Source organism: Manacus vitellinus, unplaced genomic scaffold, assembly GCF_001715985.3.
Source record: "Manacus vitellinus isolate BGI_N305 unplaced genomic scaffold, ASM171598v3 scaffold_7_pilon, whole genome shotgun sequence".
NCBI classification, from domain to species: Eukaryota; Metazoa; Chordata; class Aves; order Passeriformes; family Pipridae; genus Manacus; species Manacus vitellinus.
In genome coordinates this window covers 30,555,240-30,568,948 of record NW_021940813.1, presented here as the reverse complement: position 1 = coordinate 30,568,948, position 13,709 = coordinate 30,555,240, and the positions used below count along the sequence as shown (strand labels likewise).

Sequence of the window (13,709 nt, the reverse complement as noted above, 5' to 3'; positions counted from 1 at the left end):
GGCAGCCACAAATTTCCAGTGTATATTTTCCAGTGCAAAGAAAAAGGCTGCAAACAGATTGGCACAGATGGTTCACTTAATAAGGGGATTATTCTTTTTTTGTTACTGCCTCCACTTCTCCTTTCATCCTATCATTTGCAATCCCATAACACTAGCACTAATCACAGCAATTGTGTAGAACGGGCATTTACTGTTCTCCTTTTAACAGCTTTTAACAGCATTTAACAGCTGGAACAGCTCACACACTTTCACAGAATCACAGAATGGGTAAGTTTGGAAGGGACCACAGTGGGTCATCTGATCCAACCTCCCTGGGGATCCAAGCAGGATCATCCCACAGCACATTGCACAGGATTGCATCCAGACAGTTCTTGAGTATCTCCAGTGCGAGAAATTCCACAACCTCTCTGGGCAATCTATTCCAGTGCTCAGTCACCTGCACAGTAAAGTAGTTCTTCCTCATATGCAGGCAGAACCCTCTCATTCGTCTCTTCTCAAGTCTGAGCAGGCCCAGCTCCCTCAGCCTCTCCTCATTAGACAGATGCTCCAGTCCACTTATCCTCTTTGTCACCTTCCACTGCACCTGCTCCAGGAGTTCCATGTCTCTCTGAGGAGTCCAAAACTGGACACAGCACTCTTGATCCGGCCTCACCAGGCCTGAGCAGAGGGGAACACCTCCCATGACCTGCTCTTCCTAATGCACTCCACGGACACACTGCTGGCTCACGGACAGCTCATTGTCCACCAGCACCCCACACAGTGTGATTCTTAGGGATGGTCCTCTGCAGGGCTAGAAGTTGGACTCGATGATCCTTGTGGGTTCCTTCCAACTCAGCATATTCTGTGATTCTTCAGAGCCACTTTCCAGCAGGTCAGCCCCCAGCCCGTACAGGTGCCCGGGGCTACTCATCCCCAGGTGCAGGACACAGCATTTGCCTTTGTTGAATTTCAGACAGTTCTTCTCTGCCCATCTCTCCAACCTCTCGAGGTCCCTCCGGAGGGCTGCACAGCCCTCTGGGGTATTGGCCACTCGCCCCAGCTTTGTGTCATCAGCGAACTCGCTGAGGAGGCATCTGCCTCCCCATCACTTTGCCAGCTCCTTTCAAAAAACCAGCCAGTGAGGAGCAGCCTGTGAGCTGCCGCAGCTCTGAGACACCGAGACCCTGTCTCAGCTCTAAGCTCGGCACAGGGGGCGGCGGTGACACCGGTTGACACAGGCGGGGCGGTCCCACCGCCCCCCCGGCCCGTCACCATGGCGACCGCCGCCGCGTCCTGCGGGCCGGAAGGGCCGCCCTCTCGCGAGACGCCGGGGCCGGGCCGGAAGGAGGCGCGTGTTTGAAGGCGCGGCGGAGGGGCGGCGGCGGAGCTGGTAGGGGTGAGCGTCTGTCTGTCGGGACACTCCTGCGGCGGCGGAGCAGCTAGGTAGGGGTGAGCTTCTGTTTTCGGGACACTCCTGCGGCGGCGGAGCGGGTAAGGGGTGAGCGTCCTGTCTGTCGGACACTCGCTGCGGCGGCGGAGCTGGGTAGAGGTGAGCTTCTGTTTTCGGGACACTCCTGTGGCGCGGAGCCACGTCCCCCCCGAGCTGCTGCTAGGGGCAGGTGCCGGCCCCGAGGGACCGTGTGGCGCGGTGGTGGCGCGGTGGTGGCGGGGGGTGGGCGCGTTGGTGGCGCCGGTGGTGGCGGCGGTGGTTCCCCACTCCCGGGGCGGCACCGGGCTGGCCCTTCCCCAGAGCCGTTTCCTCACACGTCGATGGTGCTCGGGGCTGGCCGGGCACAGCCGCGGGGGCCGTGACGGTGTTGGTCTGACAAAAAGGTAGCGAAACGACGTGACCTTCAGGTTCAGAGACGGAGTAACTAAACTGCTGTGTGGCGACAGTTTAAGTGATGCGGTGTTATAGGGCTTCCAGTTCTGCCACAGGATGAGGATGAGCATTGGTTTTTAATAGTATTGTTCGCTTGCTAGATGTTATTCATTTCCAAATTGAGGTGCTTATTTTAAGGCTTCTTCAGCAAAGTATTGACATATAGAATGATAGAATAGAATAATTTAGGTTGGAAGAGACCTCTAAGGTCATCGAGCCCAACCATACATCTTTGCTGCCTTATGCATATAGATCAAATACTGACAAAGGCTTTTTTTAAAAAAAAAACAAAAACAAACATGAGGAAGCATAGTTTTTGTTTAAACTGTACCAGATCTCGATAGTAACTTGGTTCTGTTAGCGTTTCATTCCAGTCCTCTATCTCTCTCTAAAAAACAATATGCATTCTGTTTGTTTCAGTTGAGTAGCTGAAATTGAAATCATACTATCCCAATTCTTGAGTCACATTGGCTTTTGCATTGGTTTTGAAAAACTGTAAAAATGGATGTCAAATATCAGTTTTTAAAATATTGAACGACTCTGTGATACCAAGCTTTGGGTATTCAGCTGGGCATCATGGGGGGGGATTGCAATATTTTAAGTCAGTAGCACAGACCTCTGAATGAAAATTGAACCTTCAGTCTTAGTTCTAAACCTCTTGACTGAAAGACTTGCTTCTTAAATCTTTCTTGTTCTGTCATCAAGGCTTTGCATAAACTACTTAGACATTTAGTTCTTAGCGTGTGCAAGTCAAGTCTTATTCATCGTAATACATTGGGGTTTAGCACATTAGTAGAGGATATTTGTTAGATATCTCTTGAGAAAGTCCAAGTGCAGTGTCTTTTTGTCCAATCTCCATCATTTAAACAACATGCTTCTAAAAGAAGTTATCTATTATTTAGAAGAAATTGTTGGAATTGAATCTGACTGATTAATGGGTAACACTTATAAAGTGTTGTTGAAGTCACGTATTAGAATGTAACTCTCAACTCCTGGTGGTATCTTGAGGGAATAAATATCAACACTTGGTTAAAACTGTAAGATTTAATAATCATATTTTTCTTAACAGGAACCATGAAGTCTGTGAAACACTAGAAGTCAAGTGGAATGTTTAGATGTTTGTCAAATCTTTACTTTGAATTTGAACCAAGAAAACAAGGAAACTGGTAGAAAATGTCACCTGGGAAAATTTTGCAACCTGCAATGAAGATGAAGGTAGATGAACTCTTTTTGTGCTGGTTGAGTCAGCCTGCAACTCAGTCGACAATAAAGGACTGCTTGAGAAGAGTCAAGAACGAGGAGAAAACAGAGATTGGTAATGCAGATTCAGGAAACAGTAAAAATGAGAGGTTCACTAATAAAAATTCCAATTCCAAGCAGTCCATATTAGGAGATACCAGATTGCCTTTAATGTCCTTCAGTCCTCCTCAGCTTTCTACTACTCTTCCATTGGCAACTCCAGCTACCTCAAGGAGCATTTCTAATGTTAGAGCAACACGTCAATCCTCAAGAACAAAAGTAGTAAGTTTGTTTCTTACTTATTAGACTTATTTGTTTAAATGGAACTGCATTTTGTGTTTGTGGTTTTGGTAAATTATGCAAGTAAGTAGTTTCCCCTCAGGAGGTATCTGGAGTGGAGAGAAGCAGCAGCACTGAGCATAAAATTTCAATATTTGTGTGTCATTAGTTTTAACGGTTGGTGGCCTAAACTTCCAAAAGATTGTCTTGGCTCCTTGCAGTCTAACTGTGTGTGGTGGTTATATGTAAGTCCTCGTGTTTGTGCTCCTTTTATAACGTACTGCCTTGACTGCAAATATTCCTTTGTCTAATGATACCAGGCACTATTGTTAGTACAAGACTCAAATTTGGCCACACTGAATCTGCATATTAACAAAGTAATTGTTTTGGTACTGCATGGTACACTCAGTGCTTCCTTTCTAATGAGGTCTTCATTTATAACAGACAATACCCTCTGTGCAAGAATGACAACCCTGCCCCCAACCTGAAATACTCTTTTTAAACTTGCAGTTCAGTTCAATCTAGTTTCTAGCTCTTTTCATAAATAGTAAAAAAAAACTGGATAGAAAATTATGTGGTGTTTGACAAAATTAAGCATTGCTTATGTATGATCTGCCTTCATAGGATCACAGAATTATAGAATGGTTTGGACTGGAAGGCACCTTCAGGAGCATCTAGTTTCAGACCCCTGCTGAGCAGGGATAACTTCCACTAGAGCAGGTTGCACAAAGCCCATCCAGCATGCCCTTGAACACTGCTGGGGATGGGGCATCCACAACTTCTCTGGGCAACCTGTTCCAGTGCCTCGCCACCCTAAAAGTAAAGAATTTGAAGATTTTCTTCTTAATATGTAATCTAAACCTACTCTTTCAGTTTAAGTCATTTAAATCCTTGTCCTGTCTCTACATGCCCTTGTAAAGAGTCCCTCCCCAGCTCTCTTGTCAGCCCCCTTTAGGTAGGGGCTGACACCTTTGGAAGGTGCTATAAGTTCTCACCAGGGCCTTCTCTTCTCCAGGCTGAAAATCCCAACTCTCTCAGCCTGTCTCCATAGGCAGGGTGCTCCAGCCCTGTGATCATCTTCATGGCTCTCCTCTGCACTTGCTCCAGCAGGTTCACATCCTTCTTACAGTGGGGACCCCAGAACTGGATGCAGCACTCCAGATGGGGTCTCAGCAGAGCAGAGTAGACAGGCAGAATCACCTCCCTTGACCTACTGGCCACACTGCTTTTGATGCAGCCCAGGATACAATTGGCTTTCTGGGCTGTGAGCACGTTGCCGTGTCATGTTGAGCTTTTCATCCACCAGCACCCCCAAATCCTCCACCTCAGGGCTGCTTTCAATCCATTCCCCACCCTGCCTGTATTTGTGCTTGGGATTTCGCTGACGCAGGCAGGACCTTGCACTTGGCCTTGTTGAACTTCATGAGGTTCATGAGGACTTTGAAGAGTTGTTAAGAAGCATGCTGTTTGTGCTATAGGACTATAAATTCATATCTTTTAATAATACTGGGAAATTGTAAGAGGTCATCACTCTCAATTACTCTGCATACTTTGGTATCTAACTCATTACACTGGCCAAACCTGCTGTCCCAGGGAAGCCTGCTCAGGTTGATGAGGGTAAAGAGAACAGAGCTGAGGTTGTTTAAGACTATTGGTTATTTTTTGTTTGTTGTCAATGTGCCTTGAGTGTGTATACTTACCTAGCTTGACAACTTGAAGTCCCCACTTCTTAGCTTCAAAACATCACACTTCCAGTCTAGTGTTTGTTTAGATTGGTTTTTCAATAATATGGACCTCTATTTATGTGTAATTACCAGCCAGACAGCAAGCCATGACAATTGATTTACTTATTTTTTTATGTTCACACCATTATGTTTTAGTGCACATTTCACCTTCATTTCTAGTGAAATGCAGAAAGTCAGTTTATTGTATTAGATAAAAGCAAGCAAAGGAAGAGTTGCCATTAAAACCCACTGTTACTTGATGTACTTGATTGCTAATTTGTGTAGTGTAACTTCTCTTCACGTGTCTTGGTTGATTACTTGAAGAAGATCCCATAAAGAGGAACTAGAAGAGATTAATGAAGAGTAACATTCTTTACTTAATTGGAATTGTTTATATAGTGCTGAGAGAAAACCTAGAGGGTTAAGTTTTTGATTGCTTGAAGAAGGTTGGGCAGGGGGAATTTCCAAGCAGTAAGAAATTTATTTATGGCTTTATTATTCAGCTGAACTGAAGCTTAATCCAAAAGTTTCTTAATCTTTAAGTGTAAATTGCATTTGCAGCTGACATTCGGATCTTAAATACCACCAAGAGTTGCATAATTGCATGTGTACACCATGACAGTGTGTTTTCTCATAGAAAGCAAAATGTACCCTATTTCCTGTAAACTACCCGCTGCAGTGTCAAAACTAATGCATCTGGTTTTGTACACTTAATTATGTTTCAGAGGTCAAATCACAAATGGTTTTACCTACCTCGTATGAGTTTAAGTAAGTTTGAGGCCCTCATCTCACTTCTAGAAATGCAAGAAGCTGTTTCAGATAGCTTTTTTAAAAAGAAAGCTTGTACCGTAGATCCAGTTATACAGATTTAAATTCTAAATAACAGTCCTAGAAAGTGGTAAAAGTTACTGTGCTTAGCTCTGTGTGCCCAACAGTGATATTGGGAAAGAGCTTTTACATCCAGCCATAAAGAGCTGGAAAATTATTTCTTTTAGGACTATATAAATCAACTTAAGCATCTTATTAAACTTTTTCTTACTGTACACTGGAATTCTCATAAAACATCATACAAGCAGTAAACTCATTTTGGCATGATATGTTTTCAGTGTCAGTGAGCTGAATCACTGCATTTGATTATGGGTAAGGTTGCTGTATTCCTTTTCATGTGTCTTAAAATGTTCTTGCAACTTTTTTGAAGGACACCAAACAATAAAGCTGATAACAGAAAACTGCCATGCTCAGGTTATTACCAGGTAGTAAATATGAATGGGTAGGAAAACATTTTCATACTACAGGTTTCTGCACTTATTAGAAAAACATGTTTTTCGGAATGGGAAGCATTCTCAGAAGACCAGTCTTGAATCTAACTAGATATTTAATCTTTGACACTTTAAACAGTAGCGTATGAGCAAAATATGTTGATGTGCTGATGGCTACCATTAAGCACTATTAAAAGCACTGTAGCTGTCAGTTATTGTATTCAAGGAGATCTTTCTTTTTTTAAGAAGTTAGTTTGTAATTGAAGTCTGAGGGTTATATTTTTATCCAAAATTCAGAAGTTGCCATGTGTTTTGCTGAAACACTTATGTCTTGTCAGAGGAGAATTTGCCATCTTTCAAGATAGTTGAAGCCCTCCACTAATTAGCAAGTCTAAAGTACTTTCTCCAGTAATGAAAGAATTTACAAGGTCTTTATATTAAAGATGAACAAAAAACTGAAGTGCTTCAAACAGGAATTTTTTCATCTGAACAGGCTACTTAAAACCATATTCAGAATAAACTATTGGCTTAAGCCACATGCACATTTTGAAATCTAGACAGAACTCTACCATGAAAATCTATCTTATAGTGTGTTTTAGTGCAAGTGAAAACAAAACAGTGTTTGGTTAGGGTTTTAGCTTTTTCTTCAGAGGAGGTGCTTTGCACTACTTGCATGGTTGCCATTCACAGTGGGGTTGGTGTCTGACTGTACCCATTGTACCAACACTGTACTTGCAGAGTTCTGGTCACTTTTCTTAAGTGATGTGAAGTGCTTGCTAGCACTTTGTATTCTGCAAGCAGTCCCGTGCTAAATCTTAAAATAACAGAAAATCAGAGACATAGAAAAATTTCAACATTCAAGTCTTGAGTATTTTCTGAGTATATTGTTGAAGAAAGGGAATTCTAGAACTGTAACTTTCCAGCTTGAAGAATAGCTGTTGTAGGTTTCTTCTAACCCTTGTCACTACTGTACATGGATTTAACAGTGTTTCTGGTGCCCTAGATTATATTAAGCATATGGGGTGTACACAATTGTACACTATTCATCACATTGTCACAAATGCCGGTCCTCAAGGCCTAAAAAGTGCCATAGGCAAGTTGTTTAATCCTAACCAGCTGGTGTACAAGGCATGTGGGGAAACAATTCACAGAATTCCCTATGGGCATTTTGTGGGGTGGTGGTGCAGAGAGAATGTGATACGATGTGAAGTGCTTGAAAGTTATTTTCTATTTCTCTGCAAGGTCAACCTTTGATGTAAAGGTACTTCTTGGAGTGGTTTCCCTATATTCTTTGCTCGATAAGCATATGTTCACACTTGATATCCTGTGACAATTAAAGCTTATTGCCTCATATTTCTGTAACTTGTAATTTTTTTTTTTACTATTGTAATATATTGCTGCATAGCTTTTTTCATCAATAACATTCTTGCCAAATTTTTGTTAACAGTTACTCGATTTAAATGATGTAGTACTGCTAGGATCCATTTTAGTTTAAAGGGGGACTAGAATTAAACCTTTTAACATTGACCAGAGTTTGAGTATAGCATCACTAAAAGAGTTGCTTTTTGAAACAAATAGTTCTGAGGGCTTGAGTTAAAGTGTAACTAGGCTTGTACCTGCATCCGTCAGACCAGTGGTGCACTATGCCTGTCTTCTGCAAGTGTGCTGGCAGTGTCTTTGGGGACTACCTTCTATTAGCATGGGGAGAAACTGTTCATAAAACATGCCAGAAAAATAAGAGGAATGACAGTGTTTGAATCCTGTACCCTGCTCAAGTAGTTGTTACGCTTTGATGTTGGCCTTCACATGTCCAGCGTCTGGTCTTATTTGGTGTCTGCATCTGAATTGCTGCCATGTATGCCTTAATACTAGAAGCAATACTAACTACTGAGCCTGGGTTATGTAAACTGTATTAGCACTGCACTGCACACCAGATTACGCTGTGCAGGACTGAGTGTGGTCTAACACATATGCTCCCTAAATCTGTATTATGCAAAGATAGTGTTACTAGTGCCATGTCCCATCACTAAGTGAGGGAGGGTGGTGGACTTGGCTTTCAACTCAAGCCCGTGACTTAAAGGGAGACTGTAAATAACCTGATATCAAACTGATGTACTTTTACAGTGATAACAGTGTACTATGACAGATGTCAGCACTAGTGTGTTCACAATAAAGCTCCTTCTATGGTGCCAATAAAGCAAGGGCAGCCAAAAGTTCATATTAAAGTCTGGAAGAGTGCAGCTATAGGTGTTCCTGTAAAATCATTATTAGTTTCAAGTGTAGTGAAATAAGAGTAGTCAGCACAAGCAGTGCTGGCTGGTAGTATGTTGTGTTAATCTTCTTAAGCTTTGCTGTACTGAGTAGCTTGGAATAGAAGAACCATTATACCGATTAGAGAACTATCTGTTCTTTTTATTTATAATTGAGAAACTTAATGTTATTCACTGTTGTAGCTTTCTGATAGTGCTCCTTATTCTATCTGCATCTTGTACCCTGGGATATAAATGTTACTTTTCTTAGCAGTTATATTAATTCTGTTGTGCTTTGTTAGAAGAAATAGTGAGCTGTTCAAGTGGCAGTTGCACTTGAAAGTATCTGTCCTACTGTAAACTCATATTTCTTATATGCTGCATCCTGTCGTAAGAGTTTTTGGCATGTCTAGTGCTGAAAAATGGAATTCAGAATTATGTGTGGCTTTCTTGAAATTTGAAGTTCCCCTGAATCCTGTCACGGGACAAATTCAAATATTTGGATGAAATTTATTAATCATAGTCACTCCTTTTGAGTAACTAACTCTTATATAGCTTTGAACATTTTTTTGTTTGTTTTTAAGATCAGTACTTAATTCCAGTTGCTTCTCTGTCTGGTCTTTCAAAACATATAAGCTTAATTTTAGCTTTACATCAGCCATTTAAACAGTTTATTCTTTTAACTGGTGTTCAATCTGGGAGGAAATTAGATATTGATATAGAGGAGATAGCTTTCTCTTTTTTCCTTCAGTGATGCTTGAGAACCCATCTTATATTTTTGAGAACCTTTCCATATGCCCTACACTTACTCTGTCAGCAAGAAATACACTCGAGGCCAAAACCATATATTGACTTCCTTCAGTACAAAAGTATAAATGCAGCTCATCCAGTGTACTGGTTTGTCCACTGATTGACCTAGTCAATGTCTGCACAGAATTTTTCAGCAAACCATGTTATGAGAAAAATCTACAAAATGCCAGTGGTAGTATCATATGGCCAAGTCTTGGGAGATTTAGAGGCTTTACACACACAACTGTGTTAAAGTTGCCTAACTTTCATTGAAGTCGTTGCATTGATTCGAGGAGATACCAGTTAAGTGCACTCACTGTTTTTTGCAGTCAACAACAAAGGTTACTAAATTTAGTGTTTTAACAGTGGCATAATGTGTAAATAACTCCTTTGTGTTGGGCTGTATTAGTGTGGTGTTCTTGTCTTCAAGTTAACCACATGGTACCAATGTCTTGGTAGATAAGATCAGTTTGTATTCTGCAAATGACAGATACAACTAAAATGGGTCTATAGAAACCTAACCAGTAACTAAGAAATGTTTCTAAAAGTGTGTTCCAGTACTTGGTCTTAGATGTGCCCCTTTTGCATAGCAATCACCATTCTATATAAAAAATAGCTAGAAACTATAGAGCCACCCAAGTAATATTTCTAGACCACAGGTACTTGCAGGGTGCTTGTGCTGTTGAGATATGTGTTTAATTAACCTTGTGCATACTGTTTAGCTTCATTCATATGGAATTAGCCTTACATATTTGTTCTATGTAGATCTAGCTAGTAACTTTGGCTGATTTCAGGCAAGTGAGATGAGCTGGAAGTCTACAAGGAGATTTTCACAACATTTGTAAAAATCTATATGCTGGGGAAAACCTCATGAGTGGATGCTGAGGCAATCCTTGCAAAATATCTGTGCAACAGAGTTGTAAATGTGTTCACCGTGAGCAAGGTTCAATTTGACCTTAACAAAATAAGGTTTGTAGAACTTGTGAAATGGCTTGACTTCATTTGTTTTTTTAATTCAGCAGAACCAGGAGAACAGTTTCTAAGCAGTTTTATCCATTTAGAAGCTAGGTTTATATTGATAAAAAATAAATAATCTTCTAAATTTTATAAACATATCTGCTAGATATGATCATCACTGATGTATTGTAAATAACCATCCTTGTGGCATACTTCACTAAGAAATAAGACAAACTATTTGAAATTATGCACTCTTGAAAACAATTAATGATGAACTAGATTATTCTTCCATCTACTAATAGTCTTCATGAATAGTCATCATATACAGCAAATACTTTGTCTTGTGTTGTAACTTCAGATTTTAAACAAAAGATTGCTAGTTTTGTGCTCTTAATTGCTTTTAATGCACTAAAAACACCACTTAAAATTTTGAGCACCTGCTTATTTATCAAGTGGCAAGTCTAGGCTTAGTATTATTTTAGAAAGATTTTTCTAGAAAAAATATTTAGACTTCACATAAAGACCTAAAGTAGTGGAGATTGGAGGAAAGTCAGTAGTACTGTTTCTGTTCTGGCAATGTATTTGTGGTGTTATACCTCTGTGAGATGTCTTATTCCCTGGGTCTTTTTTCTTCCTGCGTAATGGTTGCTCCTTTAGTTATACTGAAAGATAAAGTTCACTTGGTTAACGGTGACCTGCTTCTTTGCTCTGCCTTCTTTCTTTGCTTTGTCCTTTGCTTGCAAGTTTGTAAGTGCTTAACTTTTCATTTAGCACTGTAGAAATCAGTATAGTTTCTGTCGCCTCCATTTCCTGAATCAGCAGTGATATCATACTGATACAACACAGTAGTGTTAGATCAAGAGTATGTCTTCATAGAAATTCATAGAAATATCAGAAATCCTGATTTTGATTGGTAAATTAACAATTTGTGAATTTACTGACAGACTTGTAGAACAAAGTCTGTGTGTTAAATTTCCCAATTTGTTTGTTTTGCTTTAAGATCCTTGGGGAGGGAAATCTCAAGCAAAAGCATAAGCAAGAAGCTGTCTTGCAGCTGTCACTGACTCAAAATTATTGTCTTGTGATTTCAGGGACTAAATTACATGTTGTGTTAGCCTGTGATGCTGGATTTAAAGTAGTGGTTGTACTTTCATACACCAATCATTCTAGTTTGGGAAATTATGTTTTTGAAAGGATTAATTCAAAATTCAGTTAATGTCAAAATTATGGAAGTACTGAACAGCTGGTGCAAAGTTGAAATAAGTTGCTGGACAATTATAAAACATTGTCATTCATGTTCTTTACACTAGATTACTCTGTCCATTTCTAAATTAAGGTGACAGAAGTTAAATAATAGCAATGTAGAAATTACTAATTATCCATAACAGCCAGTGTGACTTTGAAAAGTTGTAAAATATGTATCATTAGACTCCGTAGTAAAAGCTGCTGTCACCTGTAGGAATATCTCAGTGGCATTCTGAATCAGCCTGAACTGATTCTTCATTTCAACCTATTCTGCTATTCAGAGGCTTACATTGGTAAAGTTACAGGTGTATATATTGTTGGCTGTAGCTTCCTCTGTGGATAGTCTCTGTAGCATCACAGTTCATCTAAAATATAAAACCTCAGCATCTTATTAGAGCAGGTGTGACTTTAATTTGTGTAATCCATACTAGATTTTTTTGCTTATGTCTTTCTCTCTAGTCGTCACCTCAGCAGCATCAGTTTGGGTGATCCTGGTTTTCATGATCTGATGAATAGGGTCATCTGAAGATCATGAATAATAAAAAGGCTCCACCTGTAGAACTATTCCAGCAATCTGTTTCTGTTAAAATTCAGTTTATGCTGTACACAAATAAAATGTAAACTGATAATGTTTTTTAAGATGGCTGTGGCAGGATGGTCCACCCTGAACAGACCTAAAATCCAATAATGCATACTATGCAAACCATCATGCAAGCTATCATGCAAGTTCAGCTGCTGGCACCAGCGTGCTGTCTTGGTGTTAAATTATGGTAAGGCCATCCTGGTTCACCAGACTTCGAATATACATACTTTGTGACAGATAAGCTAGTCTGTGAGCTTGTAAATCTGTGACTACCAGTCCATCACTTCATAACTATAAAAGCCCAGTCCAACTTCCATATAGCAGATTTTTCAACATACTTCCTTGAAGTGTGGAGCTTCTCTCGTGAAGCAGGGACACCTCTTCGTGGTTATTCCCCAGGGGTTAAGAGAAAGGGAGAGTTCTGCCCACTATCTCATGTGGTGAGTTATATCAATCTCTACTTAATAATTATTTCTTTTTCTAACTTCGATACAATTGCTTTAATATAATTACTTTGTTACAGTGCACTATATTACTTTGTTATATAATACTCTACTAGTAGTTTTTTTTTAGCTTTTGCACTGTGTCGTAAATACTTCTGATTAAGATCTTTCGTCTGTTCACCTGTTTGTTAATTTATCATAATAAATTATTTATTTATTTAAATATATCTGTTTTGCCAACATTAAAACCTACGGGACAAAGTGGTTTAATCATACCTCTGTAATTCCTTTAAATTTAAGCTGTTAACACAGTCTGAGGCTAAGGTAGGATTCAGCCGCACTTAAACCCTTCCCTGAGAAGGAGTTTAGAAAGTAAGGGAGTCCTTTCTGCACCTCAAGACTTACCAGCAAGGCTTTGCTTTTTAGAACTTTGTCTAAGCCTTCCACTCTCCAGTGACAATGGCAGAGAATTGTTCAGAAAGGTATAAAAAACCATTCATTTACTGTCAGGCTCAGGTTTTATAGCATCTGGTGTTGATGCTTGCTGAAGTTAGTCAGCAATCTAAAAAGGCCCATGCTATGTCTTTGGAGTCCAGGCTGTGTAATCATAGCAAGGTGACATGTATCTTATCTTACAATCTGATAACAACCCATGGCGTGGTGTTCATACATGGCATTCTTTTGGTAATGTGCAGAGAATCTGATCAGCCCATCCTTCCCAGCCTACCAGCATGACTACACATCTGACATCTAACTGCTGTCTATCTATTCACTGTCTTGCCTTGTAAGAACTCTGGATTCTCCCAGCCTGCCTGGAAAGAACTTACAGGCATTGCTCTGTCTAATTCAACAGTACTGGAAAATGTAAATAATCATTAGAGAAGATGTGCACATGCAAGACTTCCTGTTCTAAGGGGGAGGCATTGCATCCTCCAAGAAAAACAATGTGCATCTAGGCCCTGATTCCCATGAACTTCTTTCCAAGGCAAAAGCATCCGTTTCTTCCTATGAAGGTAGATTTCTTAACTGCACAGAGTCAACATCTAGCAGTTCATCAGTGTTGCATGTCATACTCAAAACA

At 40.3% G+C, this 13,709-nt stretch overlaps 1 protein-coding gene across 1 annotated transcript in view; it reads left to right on the top strand.

Annotated features, from left to right (window-relative positions):
• Positions 1-2,935: 2,935 nt before the first annotated feature.
• PPP2R3B (protein phosphatase 2 regulatory subunit B''beta) overlaps positions 2,936-13,709 on the top strand; it is a 46,405-nt gene continuing 35,631 nt past the window's right edge. The window contains exon 1 of the mRNA XM_018084126.2: positions 2,936-3,382. Coding sequence (XP_017939615.1) covers positions 3,035-3,382 — 348 coding nt within the window. The 5' untranslated portion in view covers positions 2,936-3,034. The remainder of the gene's footprint in view (positions 3,383-13,709) is intronic.